This window comes from Leucoraja erinacea, unplaced genomic scaffold, assembly GCF_028641065.1.
Source record: "Leucoraja erinacea ecotype New England unplaced genomic scaffold, Leri_hhj_1 Leri_538S, whole genome shotgun sequence".
Taxonomy (NCBI): Eukaryota; Metazoa; Chordata; class Chondrichthyes; order Rajiformes; family Rajidae; genus Leucoraja; species Leucoraja erinaceus.
The window spans coordinates 48,744-72,123 of NW_026576441.1; the positions used below are offsets into that span (position 1 = coordinate 48,744).

Genomic DNA, 23,380 nt, shown 5'->3' on the forward strand with positions numbered 1-23,380 from the left:
GAGACAGACTGGGGTCAGGGGAGACAGACTGGGGTCAGACAGACTGGGGTCAGGGGAGATAGACTGGGGTCAGGGGAGACAGACTGGGGTCAGGGGGAGACAGACTGGGGTCGGGAGGAGACAGACTGGGGTCAGGGGAAACAGACTGGGGTCAGGGGAGATAGACTGGGGTCAGGGGAGACAGACTGGGGTCAGGGGAGACAGACTGGGGTCGGGAGACAGACTGGGGTCAGGGGAGACTGGGGTCAGAGAGTGGGGTCGGGAGACAGACTGGGGTCAGGGGAGACTGGGGTCAGAGTGGGGTCGGGAGACAGACTGGGGTCAGGGGAGACTGCGGTCAGAGTGGGGTCGGGAGACAGACTGGGGTCAGGGGAGATAGACTGGGGTCAGGAGAAACAGACTGGGGGGGGTCAGGGGAGACTGGGGTCAGGGGAGACTGACTGGGGTCAGGGGGGAGACAGACTGGGGTCAGGGGAGACTGGAGAGAGGGACTGATGGGACGGGGGATGACTGACGGGACGGGGGGGAGACTGTTTGGGGTGCGTTCATCAGCTGACAGTCACTGAGTGAGGCGGGAGGGTGAGAGTCACTGTGAACACAGTTGTCGAGCCGCGGGTTAGCGACGGGTAAACGCTCACCTCCTGGAGATAGACCTTCATGTCCTCGGGCGATCCCTGGGCCCCAATGAACAGCACTTGTGCCTCGCTGATCAACCTCTCGACTCCTTCTCCGTCAGCAGCCAGGGGGCTGGAAGTGGTAGAGCATCCATCACTCGGCTATGTGAGCAGACAAGGCCCGTGGGACCCAGTCCGTGACAGAGCGATGATGGTGGAGACAAGGGCAGGAACCCAGACAACACAAGGACAGCGGGATCCACCTGACGGGGTGACACTGGGACCACACGGCCTGACTGATGACCACTGGACACTGACACACACGGGGTGACACTGGACACTGGGCCTGACTGATGACCACACGGGGTGACACTGGACACTGGGCCCTGACTGATGACCACACGGGGTGACACTGGACACTGGGCCCTGACTGATGACCACACGGGGTGACACTGGACACTGGGCACCCGACTGATGACCACAAGGGGTGACACTGGACACTGGGCACCAACTGATGACCACACGGGGTGACACTGGACACTGGGCCCTGACTGATGACCACACGGGGTGACACTGGACACTGGGCCCTGACTGATGACCACACGGGGTGACACTGGACACTGGGCCCTGACTGATGACCACACAGGGTGACACTGGACACTGGGCCCTGACTGATGACCACACGGGGTGACACTGGACACTGGGCCCTGACTGATGACCACACGGGGTGACACTGGACACTGGGCCCTGACTGATGACCACACGGGGTGACACTGGACACTGGGCACCAACTGATGACCACAAGGGGTGACACTGGACACTGGGCACCAACTGATGACCACACGGGGTGACACTGGACACTGGGCCCTGACTGATGACCACACGGGGTGACACTGGACACTGACTCTGATTGGCGACCCCACCACACACAAGACCGATACCTGAACAAGTCTCTTCCTTTGGGGCAGTGGACGGTGTCCCGCTGGGCTCTCTGGTTGTTGACTTTTTGTGCGCCTCAGTTCCGGCACCCTCGGGTCCTGGAACAAGTGAAGAGATGGGAGAGTGAGAGTGGAATCATGTAAATATGCCACCAGGACGGGCAGGAAATGGATGACTTCAACCTCTAGAGAAACCTCGGCCGTTCGCTGACCCCGTCTCTCCCAGTGACTCCCCCTCCTTAACCTCTGACTGGACAGTCCGAGTGGGGACCAGCTTCAGGACTGACCATGGGGAGCACCGTTCCCATCAATGATCCCAATCTTGATTCCTGAGCTTTCAGACCCTGCTGGGGCATTGGTCAAACTGGGACCAGGGTCTCCAGTCATGGTTCCCTTTGTGTGCCTGAGTGGTGTCCAACTGCAGATCTGGCAGAGAATTGAGGAGTGCGGGGAAAAAGGAAAAGGCTGGAGAGATGGGGAGGTGTCACCAAGACCACAAACATCACCAATATCTGAAGGAGGAATATCCACCCCCAAACAAACAACCAGAAGACCGTAATACATAGGGGCAGAATTAGGCCATTCGGCCCATCGGCCTAGATCCATCATGGCATTGTCCCCTCTCATCGCCATCCCCTGCATTCTCCCTGTAACCTGTAACGCCTTTACTAATCAATAGGCTATCAACCTCTGCTTTAAAAATACTCAATGACTTGGCCTCCAGCACCGTCTGTGGCAATGAATTTCACAGATTCACCATCCTCCGGCTAAATAAATTCTTCCTCAATTCCATGCTAGAGCTACGTCCTTTTATCCTCAGGATGTGCCCTCTGTTCCTAGACTCTCCCTCTCCCCACTTCCACTCTGCCTGGGCCTTTCATTATTGGGTAAGATTCAATGAGATCCCCCTTGTCCTTCTAATCTCCAGTGACTACAGGCCCAGTGCCAGCAAACACTCCTCATCCTCTATCATCCACAGGATCACTGATATAAACATATGGAGCATCTCAAAAGCCAGCACATCCTTCCTCAGATATGGGGCCAAAAAGTGCCCACATTATTCCACTGGTCTGACCATTAATGAAGCCTCAGCATTATATAATTTGTTTAACATTCGAATCCTCTCGAATGCTAACATTGCATTTGCCTTCCTTACTAACGATTCAACCTGCAAGTTAATCTATTGGGAATCCTGCATCAGCATTCCAAATTCCCAACTCAGATTTATTATCAGTCTGAAGAAGGGTCTCGACCAGAAATGTCATCCATTCCTTCTCTCCAGAGATGCTGCCTGTCCCGTTGAGTTACTCCAGCGCTTTCTTCAGATTTATTAATCCTCTCACCATTTCTAAACATTCACAGTATTCCTTCTACCAAAGTGCATGACCTCACACTTTACTGTTCTGTATTCCATTTGCCACTTCTTTCCCTAACCTGTCAACTTGTCTAAGTCCTTCTACAGAGACCCTGCTTCCTCAATACTACTGCCCCTCCGCCTATCTTCATATTATCCGCCAACTTAGACACAATGCCATCAATTCTATATACCGATCTTTAACATACAACATGGCAAGTAGTTGAATCAACACTGGCCACTGTGGAACACCACTTGTCACTTGCAGCCAACCAGAAAAGACATCCTTTATTTACACTCTTTGCTTTCTGTCAGTCAGACAAACTTTAGAAACATAGACAATAGGTGCAGGAGTAGAGGCCATTCGGCCCTTCGAGCCTGCACTGCCATTCAATATGATCATGGCTGATCATCCAACTCAGTATCCTGTACCTGCCTTCTCTCCATACCCCCTGATCCCTTTAGCCACAAGGGCCACATCTAACTCCCTCTTAAATATAGCCAATTAACTGGCCTCAACTACCTTCTGTGGCAGAGAATTCCAGAGATTCACCACTCTCTGTGTGAAAAATGTTTTCCTCATCTCGGTCCTAAAAGATTTCCCCTTATCCTTAAACTGTGACCCCTTGTCCTGGACTTCCCCAACATCGGGAACAGTCTTCCTGCATCTAGCCTGTCCAACCCGTTAAGAATGTTGTAAGTTTCTATAAGATTCCCCCTCAATCGTCTAAATCCTAGTGAGTACAAACCAAGTCTATCCACTCATTCTTCATATGAAAGTCCTGACATCCCAGGAATCAGTCTGGTGAACCTTCTCTGCACTCCCTCTATGGCAATAATGTCTTTCCTCAGACCAAAACTGTACGCAATACTCCAAGTGTGGTCTCACCAAGACCCTGTACAACTGCAGTAGAACCTCCCTGCTCCTATACTCAAATCCTTTTGCTATGAATGCTAACATACCATTCGTTTTCTTCACTGCCTGCTGCACCTGCATGCCTACCTTCAATGACTGGTGTACCATGACACCCAAGTCTCGTTGCATCTCCCCTTTTCCTAATCGACCACCATTCAGATAATAGTCTGCTTTCCTGTTTTTGCCACCAAAGTGGATAACCTCACATTAATCCACATTATACTGCATCTGCCAAACATTTGCCCACTCACCCAGCCTATCCAAGTCACCTTGCAGCCTCCTAGCATCCTCCTCACAACTAACACTGCCCCCCAGCTTCGTGTCATCCGCAAACTTGGAGATATTGCATTCAATTCCCTCGTCTAAATCATTAATACATATTGTAAATAGCTGGGGTCCCAGCACTGAGCCTTGCGGTACCCCACTAGTCACTGCCTGCCATTGTGAAAAGGACCCGTTTACTCCTACTCTTTGCTTCCTGTCTGCCAGCCAGTTCTCTATCCACATCAATACTGAACCCCCAATGCCGTGTGCTTTAAGTTTGTATACTAATCTCTTATGTGGGACCTTGTCGAAAGCCTTCTGAAAGTCCAGATATAACACATCCACTGGTTCTCCCTTATCCATTCTAATAGTTACATCCTCGAAAAAATCTATAAGATTCGTCAGTCATGATTTACCTTTCATAAATCCATGCTGACTTTGTCCAATGATTTCACCACTTTCCAAATGTGCTGCTATCCCATCTTTAATAACTGATTCTAGCAGTTTCCCCACTACCGATGTTAGACTAACTGGTCTGTAATTCCCCGTTTTCTCTCTCCCTCCCTTTTTAAAAAGTGGGGTCACATTAGCTACCCGCCAATCTTCAGGAACTACTCCAGAATCTAAAGAGTTTTGAAAAATTATCACTAATGCATCCACTATTTCTGGGGTTACTTCCTTAAGTACTCTGGGATGCAGCCTATCTGGCCCTGGGGATTTATCGGCATTTAATCCGTTCAATTTACCCAACACCACTTCCCGGCTAACCTGGATTTCACTCAGTTCCTCCATCTCATTTGACCCCCGGTCCCCTGCTATTTCCAGCAGATTATTTATGTCTTCCTTAGTGAAGACAGAACCAAAGTATTTATTCAATTGGTCCGCCATATCCTTGTTCCCCATGATCAACTCACCTGTTTCTGACTGCAAGGGACCTACATTTGTTTTAACTAATCTTTTTCTCTTCACATATCTATAAAAACTTTTGCAGTCAGTTTTTATGTTCCCTGTGTAGTGCGTGGGTCTCAAATGAGGCAAGTAGTCCGCAGTTTGAGAATTTCTAGTATTTCCTCCCGGTTCAGGGGAAGACGAAACCAGGCCAAGATGGCACCCAAACCCTGCCTTTTATACCCTCCGGCTAAGGACCGCCTCCGGACTGCACCACTCCTGTGCCGAGGGGTTCGGCAGTATAATGGGACGACCCTTAGGAGCCGCCACACCTGCCAGTTTTCTTTCATAATCTATTTTCCCTTTCCTAATTAAGCCTTTTGTCCTCCTCTGCTGGTCTCTGAATTTCTCCCAGTCCTCCGATAGGCTGCTTTTTCTGGCTAATTTGTACGCTTCATCCTTCGCTTTGATACTATCCCTGATTTCTCTTGTTATCCACGGATGCACTCTGATCTCCTGACCTTTGACCTTTGACTACCTTTCCTGATTTATTTTCTCATCTCATGTTCCCCTCCCCAACCCATCCCCCACTGCTCCAATGATCCCTCCATCTATACCTGAGCTTGTGTCTAGTTCTGGGACAGTGGACAAATCCTCCTGGGGTTGGGCTGGTGTTTCCTGGGGTTCCCCAGTTGGTACAGAGTGTGGATCTGTAATAAAGTGTGGACAGACAGTGGGTGTAGTGGGGAAATAATCCTGCAGCTCTGCAGCACGGAAATGAGCCTCGCCTGGTGTTTCAGTGGGAGAGCATTTTGGGAAAGTGATCACAGTTTTAAGAGAGTTATGAATAGGTGTGTCTGGACCTTGGGGGAAATATTAAATTGGGGCAAAGGACATTACAGCACTATTAGACCGACACCAGGGAGACTAAAATGGGGGCAGCAGTTATTAGGTTAGCCCACATCTGACGTTGGAGTTTCACTGGGAAATGTCCATGTTCTCCGGAGATGCTGCTTGACCTGCTGAGTTAGTCCAGCACTTTGTGTCTTTTGTAAATGTGTAGAGATGATACATTTGGTGAAGGTGCAGATGGTGAGGAAGGCTGTCAAAGTATTCAGTGGGTGTAGATTTGCTACAGAAATGGGCAGAGAAATGGCAGATGGAGTTTAGTCCGAGTAAGTGTGAGGTGTTGACCTTTGGAATCCGTATATAACGAGAAATTATGGTTAATAGCGAGACCCTTGAGACCATTGATGTGCAGAGGGGTTTTGGGGTCCAAGTCTATAACAACCTCAAAGTGGCAATGATAGAAAGGCATATGGTTTGCTTGCCTTCATCTGTCAGGGCTTTGAGTTTCAGAGGTAATGGCTGTCAACGAGTATTTTGTTTAGGCAAGTGGACATGCAATGAATAGAAGGATATGGATTAGGTGCAGGCAGAGGAGATATGTTTAACAGCATTATCTGTGGCACGGATATTGTGGGACAATGGGCTTGTTCCTGTACTGTTCTGTGTTTCACTCTCCCCACCACTGATACCTGAGCTTACAGACCCTGCTGGGTCACTGGTCAAACCCTGACCAGAGCCTCCACTCGTTGTTCCCTGGGGTTCCTGAGTTGTGCCCAATGGTGGATCTGGAAGAAGAGAATGGAGGTGGGATAGGGAGGGTGAGAGATGAAAACACAATGATCAGCAGATCAGGTGGGAAGTCGGCTGCAGACACAAAGAGTCCATGCTAACACCACAATATACCAAGGGTCACGGACAGGTCACACGTCTCACCTTCAACATTACAAACTCCTCGAACACGGTCTACGCCTCGCTCCCTTGTAAAGCCGTGCTCTTGTAGAGTACTCTCACACTCTCTCTGACTCTCTCCGACTTCAGCATTCAGCCCCTGGCCCTATGCGTCGGTCTGTCTACAAAATATATTCTCCTCAAGCTCTCCACTTATTTCCACTTCATCCTCAATCTCATGTCCATAAATTCATGTCATGGAACAGAATGAGGCAATTCGGCCCATCGACTACTCATGGTTGATATATCGTTCCCTGTCAACCCTATTCTCCTGTCTTCCCCTCCAAACCTTTGACCAACTTTGTAATCAGAAACTGTAAATCTCCACTTTAAAAATGCCATCATCTTGGAGATACCAATGTCGTCAGATACCTGAGCTTGTATCTGGTTCTGGGACCTTGGACAAATCCTCCTGGGGTTGGGCTGTTGTTTCCTGGGATTCCCCAGTTGGTACGGAGTGTGGATCTGTAATAAAGTGTGGACAGACAGTGGGTGTAGAGGGAAAATAATCCCGCAGCTCTGAAGTGCACGGCCAACACCAGTCTCTGGTGACCCCAACAATTGTCCATCCCTCTCCCTCCACTCCATCATTCCATCCGTTACACATTGCAATCTGTCCAGCATAATCCCATTGATTTCATGGCCCCTCCCCTGCCATCTCACCCCTCTCTCTCCCCCGTAGCCATCTCTCCCTACCTCCTCCCCTTGCCATCACCAAGTCCCACAGGTGATGTATCTGGCCTTCAACAATGCCCACTCCTGAAACACAGTCCGCACCACACTTCTATGTTCCCACTCAACCCTCTCTCCGACAGAGCTGCATTTGATCTCGCACTCTCCCTCTCTCCCTCCACCCTCCTCTCCCTCTCTGCCCTGCCCCCTGTGTCAGTCAGTCATCAAATACATTCTCCTCGACCTCTCCACTCTCTTTCCTCCTCCACCCTCAATCACCAGTCACCCACTCCCTCCTTACCCATCATTCCGTTCTTCTATACTTACTCATTTCCAATATATCTACTTGCCCCCCTATCCCTCTCTCCAAGACCTGTTCCCCCTCACTCAGAACCTCACCACATGTGACAACAATATACCTAAACAAACACAACTCATTACCCCTCCCACTGATCTTACATTTCTCATTCTTTGCCCCATTTTGCCTCCTTAGTTCCCATAACCCCTCAGCTGTTGCTCTGCCCTGGTCTGATCCTCAGAGAAAACCCACCCCTGCTCACAACCCCAAGTTATAACGCTTCCTTGAAGCCTGCAACCCACCCCACTAACCACTGAAACTCCCTTGCCCATTAAACCCATATGGAGGCATAGAAGGGTGAAGTCTGAAGAAGGGCCTCAACCTGAAACGTCACCTATTCCTTTTTTCCAGAGATGCTGCCTGACCCGCTGAGCTACTCCAGCATTTTGTGTCTATCAATCCAAGGGGGATTATTGTCCACTGTTGAACAAACTACCGCCCTCTCCAAAAACCGGCTGTAGGGTTAATGAGGACAAGCAATAACATGTGAGAGGACTTGGTACCTGAGGATGTGTCTCCCACTGGGACAGAAGACGGTTCCTGGGTGGATTCTCCAGTCGATGATTCCTGGGTCTGTTCCCCTGTGGACATCTGGTGATCTGGAATAATGGAACAGAGAAACGGGAGTGTAGTAACACCACAACAGGTCATCAGACTGGAAAAAGTGTTTGGGAACTAAAGGACTGGAAGCATCATCCAGTCTCTCTTCACCCACTCTCCTTCCGAAACATGTCTTACTCCACCCCCCCCCCCCCCCCCCCCCCCCCCCCCCCCCCCCCCCCCCCCCCCCCTCTGAGTTGGGGTGAATTTCTGCACTAATGGACTTTAATCTGAGCATGTGTGAGGTTCTGTACTTTGGGAGGTTATGTCATGGAACAGAATGAGGCAATTCGGCCCATCGATTACTCATGTTGGTACGGAGTGTGGATCTGTAATCAAGTGTGGACAGACAGTGGGTCTAGTGAAGGGAATAATCTAGTAGGTCTGCAGGATGGAAGGACACCGTGGTACACGGCTGACCCCACTAACCACTTTAACTCCCTCTTGCATTGCACGCTGGTGCAATGGTGGAGTTGCTGCCTTACAGAGTCATATGTTTGACCCTAGTGTGTTGGATCATGCTCGTACTCGCTGGGCAGCTCACTGTTTATCAAAACTAAACCCCACGTGGAGATATAATGATACCTGAGCTTGCAGACCCTGCTGGGTCACTGGTCAAACCCTGACAAGAGCCTTCAGTCGTTGCCTCCTGGGGATCCTGAGTCGTGTCCGATGGTGGATCTGGAAGAAGAGAGTAGAGGTGGGACAGTGAGGGTGAAAGAGTAAAAACACATTGAACAGCTGATCAGGAGAGAAGACAGCTGCACAGATGAAGAGTCACCAGTCCATGTTAACACACACCAAGTCCCACAGGTGATGTATCTGGCCTTCAACAATGCCCACTCCTGAAACACAGTCCTCACCACACTTCTATGTTCCCACTCAACCCTCTCTCCGACAGAGCTGCATTTGATCTCACACTCTCCCTCTCTCCCTCCACCCTCCTCTCCCTCTCTGCCCTGCCCCCTGTGTCAGTCAGTCATCAAATACATTCTCCTCGACCTCTCCACTCTCTTTCCTCCTCCACCCTCAATCACCAGTCACCCACTCCCTCCTTACCCATCATTCCGTTCTTCTATACTTACTCATTTCCAATATATCAACTTGCCCCCCTATCCCTCTCTCCAAGACCTGCCACCCCTCACTCAGAACCTCACCACATGTGACAACAATAAACCTAAACAACCACAACTCATTACCCCTCCCACTGATCTTACATTTCTCATTCTTTGCACCATTTTGCCTCCTTAGTTCCCATAACCCCACAGCTGTTGCTCTGCCCTGGTCTGATCCTCAGAGAAAACCCACCCCTGCTCACAACCCCAAGTTATAACCCTTCCTTGAAGCCTGCAACCCACCCCACTAACCACTTAAACTCCCTTGCCCATTAAACCCATATGGAGGCACACGGAACTGCAGGAGCTGCTTTACAAAGAAAGCCACAAAGTGCTGGAGTAACTCAGCGGGTAGGCAGCATTTCTACAGCGGTTCCCTCAACCATCCTCAATCCAAGGGTAAAGTCTGAAGAAGGGCCTCAACCTGAAACGTCACCTATTCCTTTTTCCAGAGATGCTGCCTGACCCGCTGAGCTACTCCAGCATTTTGTGTCTACCAATCCAAGGGGGATTATTGTCCACTGTTGAACAAACTACCGCCCTCTCCAAAAACCGGCTGTAGGGTTAATGAGGACAAGCAATAACATGTGAGAGGACTTGGTACCTGAGGATGTGTCTCCCACTGGGACAGAAGACGGTTCCTGGGTGGATTCTCCAGTCGATGATTCCTGGGTCTGTTCCCCTGTGGACATCTGGTGATCTGGAATAATGGAACAGAGAAACGGGAGTGTAGTAACACCACAACAGGTCATCAGATTGGAAAAAGTGTTTGGGAACTAAAGGACTGGAAGCATCATCCAGTCTCTCTTCACCCACTCTCCTTCCGAAACATGTCTTACTCCACGTGACCCCCCCACTCTGAGTTGGGGTGAATTTCTGCACTAATGGACTTTAATCTGAGCATGTGTGAGGTTCTGCACTTTGGGAGGTTATGTCATGGAACAGAATGAGGCAATTCGGCCCATCGACTACTGATGTTGGTACGGAGTGTGGATCTGTAATCAAGTGTGGACAGACAGTGGGTCTAGTGGAGGGAATAATCTAGTAGGTCTGCAGGATGGAAGGACACTGTGGTACACGGCTGACCCCACTAACAACTTTAACTCCCTCTTGCATTGCACGCTGGTGCAATGGTGGAGTTGCTGCCTTACAGAGTCATATACCCATATAACCATATAACAATTACAGCACGGAAACAGGCCATCTCGGCCCTACAAGTCCGTACCGAACAAATGTTTTTTCCCCTTAGTCCCACCTGCCTGCACTCATACCATAACCCTCCATTCCCTTCTCATCCATATGCCTATCCAATTTATTTTTAAATGATACCAATGAACCTGCCTCCACCACTTCCACTGGAAGCTCATTCCACACCGCTACCACTCTCTGAGTAAAGAAGTTCCCCCTCATATTACCCCTAAACTTCTGTCCCTTAATTCTGAAGTCATGTCCTCTTGTTTGAATCTTCCCTATTCTCAAAGGGAAAAGCTTGTCCACATCAACTCTGTCTACCCCTCTCATCATTTTAAAGACCTCTATCAGGTCCCCTCTTAACCTTCTGCGCTCCAGAGAATAAAGACCTAACTTATTCAACCTATCTCTGTAACTTAGTTGTTGAAACCCAGGCAACATTCTAGTAAATCTCCTCTGTACTCTCCCTATTTTGTTGACATCCTTCCTATAATTGGGCGACCAAAATTGTACACCATACTCTAGATTTGGTCTCACCAATGCCTTGTACAATTTTAACATTACATCCCAGCTTCTATACTCCATGCTCTGATTTATAAAGGCTAGCATACCAAAAGCTTTCTTTACCACCCTATCTATATGAGATTCCACCTTCAAGGAACTATGCACGGTTATACCCAGATCCCTCTGTTCAACTGTATTCTTCAATTCCCTACCATTTACCATGTACGTCCTATTTTGATTTGTTCTGCCAAGGTGTAGCACCTCACATTTATCAGCATTAAACTCCATCTGCCATCTTTCAGCCCATTTTTCCAAATGGCCTAAATCACTCTGTAGCCTTTGGAAATCCTCTTCATTATCCACAACACCCCCTATCTTGGTATCATCTGCATACTTACTAATCCAATTTACCACACCTTCATCCAGATCATTGATGTACATGACAAACAACAAAGGACCCAACACAGATCCCTGAGGCACCCCAATAGTCACCTGCCTCCAACCCGATAAACAGCCATCCACCATTACCCTCTGGCTTCTCCCATTCAGCCACTGTTGAATCCACCTTGCTATTCCTGCATTTATACCCAACAGTTGAACCTTCTTAACCAACCTTCCATGAGGAACCTTGTCAAAGGCCTTACTAAAGTCCATATAGACAACATCCACTGCTTTACTCTCGTCAATTTCCCTAGTAACCTCTTCAAAAAATTCAAGAAGATTAGGCAAACATGACCTTCCAGGCACAAATCCATGTTGACTGTTCCTAATCAGACCCTGTTTATCTAGATGCTTATATATATTATCTCTAAGTATCTTTTCCATTAATTTGCCCACCACTGAAGTCAAACTAACAGGTCTATAATTGCTAGGTTTACTCTTAGACCCCTTTTTAAACAATGGAACAACATGCGCAGTACGCCAATCCTCGGGGACTATTCCCGTTTCTAATGACATTTGAAATATTTCTGTCATAGCCCCTGCTATTTCTACACTAACTTCCCTCAATGTCCTAGGGAATATCCTGTCAGGACCTGGAGACTTATCCACTTTTATATTTTTCAAAAGTGTCAGTACTTCTTTTACTTTGAACCTCATAGTGTCCATAGCTACTCTACTAGTTTCCCTTACCTCACATAATTCAATATCCTTCTCCTTGGTGAATACCGAAGAAAAAATATTGTTCAATATCTCCCCCATCTCTTTTGGCTCTGCAGATAGTTGTCCACTCTGACTCTCTAATGGACCAATTTTATCCCTCGATATCCTTTTGCTATTAATATAGCTGTAGAAACCCTTTGGATTGACTTTCACCTTACTTGCCAAAGCAAACTCATATCTTCTTTTAGCTTTTCTAATTTCTTTCTTAAGATTCTTTTTACATTCCTTATACTCCTCAAGCACCTCATTTACTTCATGCTGCCTATAATTATTGTAGATCTCCCTCTTTTTCCGAACAAGATAGAAACATAGAAATTAGGTGCAATAGTAGGCCATTCGGCCCTTCGAGCCTGCACCCCCATTCAATATGATCATGGCTGATCATCCAACTCAGTATCCTGTACCTGCCTTCTCTCCATAACCCCTGATCCCCTTTAGCCACAAGGACCACATCTAACTCCCTCTTAAATATAGCCAATGAACTGGCCTCAACTACCCTCTGTGGCAGAGAGTTCCAGAGATCCACCACTCCCTGTGTGAAAAAAGTTCTTCTCATCTCGGTTTTAAAGGATTTCCCCTTTATCCTTAAGCTGTGACCCCTTGTCCTGGACTTCCCCAACATCGGGAACAATCTTCCTGCATCTAGCCTGTCCAACCCCTTAAGAATTTTGTAAGTTTCTATAAGATCCCCTCTCAATCTCCTAAATTCTAGAGAGTATAAACCAAGTCTATCCAGTCTTTCTTCATAAGACAGTCCTGACATCCCAGGAATCAGTCTGGTGAACTGTCTCTGCACTCCCTCTATGGCAATAATGTCCTTCCTCAGATTTGGAGACCAAAACTGTACGCAATACTCCAGGTAACTTTTGTTTAGTTTAGAGATACAGCACAGAAACGGGCCCTTCGGCCCACCGGGTCCGTACCATCCAGCCATCCCCACATTAACACTATCCAACACACACTAGGGACAATTTTTACATTTACACCAAGCCAATTAGCCTAAAAACCTGCACGTCTTTGGAGTGTGGGAGGAAACCGATGATCTCACAGGTCACGGGGATAATGTACAAACTCCGTACAGACAGCACCCGTAGTCGGGATCGAACCCGGGTCTCCGGCGCTGCATTCACTGCAAGGCAGCAACTCTACCGCTGCGCCACCGTTGCTTTATTGGGAACTGTGGAGCAGCTGGTAGAGTCGCTGCCACACAGCGCCAGACACCCTGACCTATTCTGCTCTGTGTGTGTGGGAGTTTGCACGTCCTCGGGTACAATTACTGGGCGACAGTGGAGCGGCTGGTAGAGCCACTGCCTCACACGGCCAGAGACCCTGTCCATGTCCAATTTCCCTTGAAAACCAGGGCTCTTTCCAATTTTTACTGTTTCCTTTCAACCGAACAGGAACATAAAGATTCTGTACTCTTAAAATTTCTCCTTTAAATGTCCTCCATTTCTCTTCTACATCTTTCCCATAAAACAAAATGTCCCAGTTCACTCCTTTTAAATCATCTCGCATCGCATCAAAGTTAGCCTTTCTCCAATCAAAAATCGCAACCCTAGGTCCAGTTCTGACCCTCTCCATAATTATATTGAAACTAATGGTATTGTGATCACTGGACCCGAAGTGCTCCCCAACGCATACCTCCGCCACCTGTCCCATCTCATTTCCTAACAGGAGGTCCAGCACTGCCCCTCCTCTAGTAGGTACCTCTATGTATTGCTGCAAAAAACTATCCAGCACACATTTTACAAACTCCAACCCATCCAGCCCATTTACAGAATGCGCTTCCCAGTCTATGTGTGGAAAGTTGAAATCTCCCACAATCACTACCTTGTGCTTACTACTAATATCTGCTATCTCCTTACATATTTGCTCTTCCAATTCTCGTTCCCCGTTTTGCGGTCATATGTTTGACCCTAGTGTGTTGGATCATGCTCGTACTCGCTGGGCAGCTCACTGTTTATCAAAACTAAACCCCACGTGGAGATATAATGATACCTGAGCTTGCAGACCCTGCTGGGTCACTGGTCAAACCCTGACAAGAGCCTTCAGTCGTTGCCTCCTGGGGATCCTGAGTCGTGTCCGATGGTGGATCTGGAAGAAGAGAGTAGAGGTGGGACAGTGAGGGTGAAAGAGTAAAAACACATTGAACAGCTGATCAGGAGAGAAGACAGCTGCACAGATGAAGAGTCACCAGTCCATGTTAACACACACCAAGTCCCACAGGTGATGTATCTGGCCTTCAACAATGCCCACTCCTGAAACACAGTCCTCACCACACTTCTATGTTCCCACTCAACCCTCTCTCCGACAGAGCTGCATTTGATCTCGCACTCTCCCTCTCTCCCTCCACCCTCCTCTCCCTCTCTGCCCTGCCCCCTGTGTCAGTCAGTCATCAAATACATTCTCCTCGACCTCTCCACTCTCTTTCCTCCTCCACCCTCAATCACCAGTCACCCACTCCCTCCTTACCCATCATTCCGTTCTTCTATACTTACTCATTTCCAATATATCTACTTGCCCCCCCTATCCCTCTCTCCAAGACCTGCCCCCCCTCACTGTTTGAAACTCCTCCACCCAGGGCACATCCCAACTACTGATGTTGCAGAGAAGATTTTAGACAAAAATGCCAGGACTCGAGGGCCTGAGCCAGAGGTAGATGTTGAGCCGACTAGGACTTCATGAGAGGAAAAGTTCGGGGAAATGCAGTCTTTTCCCAGAGTAGGGAAATGCAGAATCGGAGGAAATAGGTTTAAGGAGAGGGGTTTTTACACAAAGGGTGGTAGGTATTTGTTACAAGCTGCAGGAGGAGGTAGTTAAGGCAGGTATGATCACTACTTTAAAAAAATAACTAGACTAAGTGGGACCCTGTCACACGGGAGGCCTGGTCCCCCAACGCAACCCGTCCCCCCAACGTAATATTGCACCACTCACCTACCACTACCACAACTCATTACCCATCCCACTGATCTTACATTTCTCATTCTTTGCACCATTTTGCCTCCTTAGTTCCCATAACCCCTCAGCTGTTGCTCTGCCCTGGTCTGATCCTCAGAGAAAACCCACCCCTGCTCACAACCCCAAGTTATAACCCTTCCTTGAAGCCTGCAACCCACCCCACTAACCACTTAAACTCCCTTGCCCATTAAACCCATATGGAGGCACACGGAACTGCAGGAGCTGCTTTACAAAGAAAAACACAAAGTGCTGGAGTAACGCTGTCCCGACCGATGCACACCTTCGACAGCGTTCAACTTGGTGCTTGGGTTCAGATTGCCCAGTCACCTTTGGCTTGTGTGGGAAAATGAACCCCACACTCCCGTCTCCCCCTTCTCTCCCCCTTCTCTCTCTCTCTCTCCCCTTCTCCCCCTTCTCTCTCTCCCCTTCTCCCCCTTCTCTCTCTCTCCCCTTCTCTCCCCCTTTGTCTCCACCGGCGGGAGAGTCCCACAGTCACTGACCTCGATGCACCGCGATCGGACCCCAACCTCCACACCAGGGTGATTCACCCCGGCCGCGGGAACAGACGGTTTATTTATTACCATCTAGGTGAGGAGGAGAGAGAGACGAGGGGAGAGAGAGGAGGAGAGAGAAGGGAGAGAGACAGAGGGGGAGAGAGAGAAGAGGGGAGAGAGAAGGGGGAGACGGGAGCATGGGGTTCATTTTCCCACACAAGCCATATGTAACTGGACAGTCTGAACCCAAGCACCAAGTTGAAAGTGGCGGAAGGTGCGCATCCCTCGGGGCAGCCCCCACTCTCCCACGGCCAGCCTCCCCGGGCTGTGGGTCGGGTGAAGCGGAGGTTTGGGACAAAGTGATGTGATGGACATGGGGGTCTGGACCAATCGCTGACAAGTCCCGCCCCCCGGCAACGTCATGTCCATTATTGGACGTTTCTGTTGAGCGGCCATTCGGTCCGTTGGCCTGTAGGCGACGCCGCCATTCGGGTAGGTGGCGTTTCGACAGAGCGGCCATTCGGTAACTTTGCTTTTGGGCGACGCAGCCATTCGGTTCATTGGCGTTTCCGCCTCGTTTCTATTAGATTCTTTAGCTTCAACTTCTTTGCTTCGGCCTCTTGTGTGTCGGCGCCACATCCTCAACCATCCTCAATCCAAGGATGAAGTCTGAAGAAGGGCCTCAACCTGAAACGTCACCTATTCCTTTTTTCCAGAGATGCTGCCTGACCCGCTGAGCTACTCCAGCATTTTGTGTCTATCAATCCAAGGGGGATTATTGTCCACTGTTGAACAAACTACCGCCCTCTCCAAAAACCGGCTGTAGGGTTAATGAGGACAAGCAATAACATGTGAGAGGACTTGGTACCTGAGGATGTGTCTCCCACTGGGACAGAAGACGGTTCCTGGGTGGATTCTCCAGTCGATGATTCCTGGGTCTGTTCCCCTGTGGACATCTGGTGATCTGGAATAATGGAACAGAGAAACGGGAGTGTAGTAACACCACAACAGGTCATCAGATTGGAAAAAGTGTTTGGGAACTAAAGGACTGGAAGTATCATCCAGTCTCTCTTCACCCACTCTCCTTCCGAAACATGTCTTACTCCACGTGACCCCCCCCCACTCTGAGTTGGGCTGAATTTCTGCACTAATGGACTTTAATCTGAACATGTGTGAGGTTCTGCACTTTGGGAGGTTACGTCATGGAACAGAATGAGGCAATTCGGCCCATCGACTACTGATGTTGGTACGGAGTGTGGATCTGTAATCAAGTGTGGACAGACAGTGGGTCTAGTGGAGGGAATAATCTAGTAGGTCTGCAGGAACTAAAGGACTGGAAGCATCAGTCAGTCATCAAATACATTCTCCTCGACCTCTCCACTCTCTTTCCTCCTCCACCCTCAATCACCAGTCACCCACTCCCTCCTTACCCATCATTCCGTTCTTCTATACTTACTCATTTCCAATATATCTACTTGCCCCCCTATCCCTCTCTCCAAGACCTGCCCCCCCTCACTGTTTGAAACTCCTCCACCCAGGGCACATCCCAACTACTGATGTTGCAGAGAAGATTTTAGACAAAAATGCCAGGACTCGAGGGCCTGAGCCAGAGGTAGATGTTGAGCCGACTAGGACTTCATGAGAGGAAAAGTTCGGGGAAATGCAGTCTTTTCCCAGAGTAGGGAAATGCAGAATCGGAGGAAATAGGTTTAAGGAGAGGGGTTTTTTACACAAAGGGTGGTAGGTATTTGTTACAAGCTGCAGGAGGAGGTAGTTAAGGCAGGTATGATCACTACTTTAAAAAAATAACTAGACTAAGTGGGACCCTGTCACACGGGAGGCCTGGTCCCCCAACGCAACCCGCTGCCCATTACAATATTCCACCACACACACGATCCCCCAACGCAACCCGTCCCTCCAACGTAATATTGCACCACTTACCTATAGCCCCCAACTACGCAGGCATGGCTCATTTCTCCTCATCCCCAGCACTCCCTCCCCTTCCTCTTCTATCCCCTCTCGTCCTCCCCTCCCCCAATCCCTCCCTCACTCTCCCTCCCTCTCCTTTCCTCGACCCTCAGTCACTCCCTCCCTCCATAACTGCTCTGCGCTCCCTACCCCCGACTATCCCTCTATTCCCCACTCCTCACCAGTTTGTGAGTGAGGCGGGACAAGCTGCCGCCGGTGGGGCAGGAAGGGGGCGTCGCTATCCTGACCGTGGCATTGACTGACAGGAGAAGAGACCAATCTGTGTGGATCCGACTGAAGGAAATTACGCACGCGCGGTTTTCAAGATATTTAAACCTTGATAACTTTTACAATTTACCACCGATCAGAAGGGAACTTGTTGCTCTCGCAGCACCGGAGAACAATGAGTAACCTGGCAAAAAATAGTAGCGCTATCTCGTACCGTTTTGGTACAAATTGAAAAACGCCGCAAACCGGAAGAGCACAAGATCAGAGGTTTAGTTATGTATAGAGAGATAGAAGATAGATTAGACTGAGAGGGAAATAGGTTGAACAGGTTGAGTGGGCAAGTTAGCACTGTTTCCAAGCTGTATGAATCTGATTCCACTCACTCCAACAGATTCCAGGCCCATCTCTTTGCAGAGTCTCTCCTGCCAGCTCCCCCATCCATGTACCCCTCCTGCACCCAACTCCAAACACTCTCCACCCACAGCTCCCCCTCCAGACCCTCTGCTCAAGTCACCTTCCCCTACTTTGACCACTGTATCACGACCCCTCCATCGATACCTGAGGTTGTGTCTAGTTCTGGAACAGTGGACAAATCCTCCTGGGGTTGGGCTGTTGTTTCCTGGGGTTCCACGGAGTGTGGATAGACAGTGGGTGTAGTGGGGAAATAATCCTGCAGCTCTGCGGGATGGATGGGGACTGAAGTACACGGCATCGCCAATCTCTGGTGAACACAACGGCTGTCCAGCCCTCACCTGTGTCATTGTTCTGCTCCCCTCAGCATTAATCATTGCTCTCCATTAGTCTCTCTGCCTTTATATCATTCTGCCCATCTCCTCTCCTTCACCTCTTCCCCATCATTCTCCTTCCCCCTCTCCAGCGAGCCCGCACTCTCCCGCACACCCACTCCTCCAGAAATGTGTCAGAGTTTCAAGTTCCTAACCAGAAATATGACCAACAATTTGTCATGAACCAACAACATGGGAGCAAAGTCCAAAAACCCACATCAATGTCTTCACTTCCTCAGGAGTCTGAGGAGATTTGACTTTTCTCCAACGTCTACAGATGCACCATAGGTCTCATACTGTGGGGTTACATCACAGCTTGGTTTGTGAACAGCTCTGCCCAATAGCACAATAAATTGAAGCAAGTTGTGGATGCAGCCCAGTCCGTCACACAGACCAGATATCCCAACATTGACTCCATCTACACTGCCCACTACACAAGGAAAATAGCCAAAATAATCATGGGCCTTTCCCACCCTGGTCATTCCTTCTTTTCCCCACACCCGTCAGGCCAGAAATTACAGAAGCCTGAAAGCACGCACCACCAGACTCAGAAACAGCTTCTTCCCCTCTGTCATCAGGATTCTACATGGTCCTTCCATTTACTAGAGCACGGTCCGATACTGTATCATCCAGTCTCTCTTCACCCACTCTCCTTCCAAAACATGTCTCACTCCACTGACTCCCCCACTCTGAGTTGGGGTGAATGACTGACCACAGAATCATAGATCAGAGCACGTAACCAGACCCAGCTGCCCAACTTGTCCATCTCAACGCATCTAAATGTCTCCCATTTGCCCCTCTTTAGCCCATATCAGTCTAAATCTTTCTTGTCCATGTACCTGTTCATGTGGCGTATAAATGTTGTTATTGTACCTGCCTCATGTACCATCTCTAACAGCTCATTCCATTACCCACCCATAGTATCCTCTGTTGCAGTTTTCTGGCTGAAAGACTATGAGCATTGAACTTATCACTTCCTATCAAGATTAAACACCTCAATAAGAATATCCATTAAACTCCTGCGTTCTAAGCAATAGTCATAGCTTTCCCAATCAACTCCCTATAGCCCAGGCCCTTGAGCCCTGGCAACATCCCTGTAAATTCTCTCCACACTCTTTCCAACTTTGTGATGTCATTCCTAGAACAGGGTTCCTAGGGCCAAAACTGGATATGATGTTCCAAGTGTGGCCTCACCAACATCTTGTACAACTGCAAAGGAATATCTAAATGTTTATACTCAATAACTTGACTGATGAAGGTCACTGAACTAAAAGCCCTGTTGCCCACCCTATCTACCTGCAATACCACTTTCAGAGCACTATGTACCTGCACCCCTAGATCACACTGGTCTATAACACTTCCCAGGCCCCTACTAGTCACTGTGAAGCCCCCTCCCTCGTTTGATTTCCCCAAACAACATTGGTGGAGGTGAGGAAGGCTGTTAAAGTATACAGCAGGATAGATTAGCTACAGAAATATGCACAGAAAGCACAATGGACTTTAATCTAAGCATGTATGAGGTTCTGCACTTTGGGAGGTCAAATATAAGGGGTAAATATAGCATTAATGTCAATAAGAGCATAGATATAGAGGTTGTAAGTCAGTAACAACCTTAACGTGGCAACACAAGGAGATGCATTGATAAAGGAGGCATATGGTATGTTTGCCTTCATCGCTTGGGGCAGTGAGTATAAGAGTCAGGATGTTATGTTGCAGTTATATGGAGCTTTGATGGGGCTCTAACCTTTTGGTTCTACACATAGTTCAGCTTGGCAATATGTTAGACATGTACATTGTGGTCCCATGGGCCTGTTCCAGTGCTGTCCTGTTCTATGTTCCACTATGTTCCAGGAACTGGAGTGATGTGTGTATCCAGGGGCCAGTTTAACTTGGCATCATGCGTGGATATTGTGGGGCCAAATGGCCTGTTCTATGTGTCATACTCCCCACCACTAATAGCTTGCAGACCCTGCTGGGTCACTGGTCAAACCCTGACCACAGTCTCCAGTCGTTGTTCCCTGGGGTTCCTGAGTTATGTCTGGCGATGGATCTTGGGGAAGGGGGGGGCACGGAGGGTGAGAAAGTGAAAACGCACAAGATGGCTGGTGAGGAGGGAAGTGGGATGTGGATACGAAGAGTCAGCAGTCGGTGCTAACACCAACACACACCACGTCTCACAGGTCACACATCTTGCCTTGAACATTACACACCTCAAATATGGTCCAGCCACGATTCCTTGTCCCTCCTCGACTCTCTCCTCCCTCCACACCTCATCTCCCCCCGTGTCACACTGACCCCACCCCTATCTCTCACTCCCTCCTGTCCCCACCCCACCCTCACCACCCCCACCCCACCCTCCCACCCCACCCCACCCCTCCCTCACCTCCCCCACCCCACCCTCTCTCCTCCCCCACCCCACCCTCACCTCCCCCACCCCACCCTCTCTCCTCCCCCACCCCACCCTCTCTCCTCCCCCACCCCACCCTCACCACCCCCCACCCCACCCTCACCCCACCCTCACCTCCCCCCCACCCTCTCTCCTCCCCCACCCCACCCTCTCTCCTCCCCCACCCTCACCTCCCCTTGCCCCGCTCTCTCCTCCCCCAACTTCAAACCTTCTCCCACCCCAACCTCACGTTCCTGAGTCACCCTCCCCTACTCTCCCCCCCACTGTCCCAACTACCCCTCCCTCCATCGATACCTGAGCTTGTACCTGGTTCTGGGACGGTGGACAAATCCTCCTGGGGTTGGGCTGGTGTTTCCTGGGATTCCCCAGTTGGTACGGAGTGTGGATCTGTAATAAAGTGTGGACAGACAGTGGGTGTAGTGGGGAAATAATCCTGCAGCTCTGCGGGATGGAAGGAGACTGATGTACAAGGTGACAACGGTGTCTGGTGACCCCAATTGTCCAGCCCTCTCCTGCACCACTCTACTCCACTCCCCTCTCCCTCCATTCCAGCCGTTACTCCACGCACACCTTCCGTCTCATTGCCCTCATTTCATTGTAAACTCCCCGCTCCCTCTGTCCCCATCCTAGACCCCAACTTTCCCCCCACTGCTCCTTCACCCCTCTCCCCCTCTTGTCCACTCGCTCCTCACCTCCCTCCCATGACCAGATACTGGGGTGGGGGAGGGGACGGGGTGGGGGAGGGGGAGGGATGGGGGAGGGGGAGGGGACGGGGTGGGGGAGGGGAGGGGCAGTGACGGGGGGGGTGGGGGAGGGGAGGGGACGGGGTGGGGAGGGGAGGGGGACGGGGTGGGGGAGGGGACGGGGTGGGGGAGGGGAGGGGGGGGACGTGGTGGGGGCAGTGACCGGGTGGGTGGGGGTGGGGACGGGGGTGGGTGGGGGTGGGGACGGGGTGGGGCAGTGACGGGGTGGGGAGGGGAGGGGACGGGGGTGGGGAGGGGAGGGGACGGGGTGGGGGGGAGGGGGGGGGGACGGGGGGGGGGGAGGGGAGGGGACGGGGTGGGGGAGGGGACGGGGGTGGGGAGGGGCAGTGACGGGGTGGGGGCAGTGACGGGGACTGTAGGGGTCAGGCCCCGGTGGATTGGCTCAGGCAGTCGGGACTGTGGGACTGGGACCTGAGGAGGGAGGGAGGGAGTGGGGTGATGGAGGGAGGGAGGGAGTGGGGTGATGGAGGGAGGGAGGGTGGGAAGGAGTGACAGGGTAGGGGAAAGGTGAAGGAGGGAGTGGTGAGGGAGGGAATGGAGGAAGAGAGAGCAGAGAGAAGAGGGAAGAGGGAAGAGGGAAGAGGGAAGAGGGAAGAGGGAGGGTGCAGAGGAAGGGGAGGCAGTGTTGGAGAATGAGGGCAAATGAGACATGCCTGCATAATAGGGGGCTATGGGTGAGTGGTGAAATATTGCGTTGGGGGAATCCAGGGCTGTCAACATTGGGTGAGAGTTGGGAGTGAGAAATTGCGAGAGACCAAGCCCGATGGAGCGTAACGACCTGGGCGGGGGTTAGGGGGGTGTCCCCCTCCCATTGGTACTGAACATTTGCATGTTTCCATTGGAATTGTGCAATATGGTGCATACTGCAGCGAGTCTTTTAACTTACACTTGAATACAATATATATGCTTTAAATTGGATTGGAGCATTTTTGAAAGGGGGGAGGCTGTGCGATCACTGATTGCTGGCCTTGGGGTTACCCGGTGAGGGAGTGGAGCAACCGAGTGGGGAGAGGGTGTGGAAGAAGGGTGTTCACCCTCCCAGGGTAGGAACCTTTTGAAATTTAATGTATTAAAATCATGTTTTAGTGCCCTGTAGAAGTATGATTTCAATGTTTTTTGTATGAAGTATTTTTAAGAGGTAACTTTTTAAGGGGTAACTTTATCCACACAAAGGGTGATGGGTGTATGGAACAAGCTGCCAGAGGAGGTAGTTGAGGCTGGGACCATCCCAACATTTAAGAAAAAGTTAGACTGCTACATGGATAGGACAGGTTTGGAGGGATATGGACCAAAAGCAGGTAGTGTAGCTGTGACATGTTGGCGGGTGTGGGCAAGTTGGGCCGAAGGGCCTGTTTTCACACTGTATCACTCTATGACTACATTATACCTCCACCATGCATGAAT

At 50.1% G+C, this 23,380-nt stretch overlaps 1 protein-coding gene across 1 annotated transcript; it reads right to left on the reverse strand.

Moving 5' to 3' along the window:
• Window positions 1-548: 548 nt before the first annotated feature.
• LOC129694085 (mucin-5AC-like) lies at window positions 549-18,916 on the reverse strand. The gene is made up of 9 exons (XM_055630811.1): window positions 18,579-18,916; window positions 14,371-14,466; window positions 10,121-10,216; window positions 8,987-9,082; window positions 8,305-8,400; window positions 7,144-7,236; window positions 6,513-6,608; window positions 883-1,651; window positions 549-747 (listed from the first exon to the last, which is right to left on the reverse strand). The coding sequence occupies exons 1-9, from the start codon at window positions 18,730-18,732 to the stop codon at window positions 549-551; spliced, it is 1,695 nt and encodes a 564-aa protein (XP_055486786.1). The 5' UTR covers window positions 18,733-18,916.
• Window positions 18,917-23,380: the final 4,464 nt, after the last annotated feature.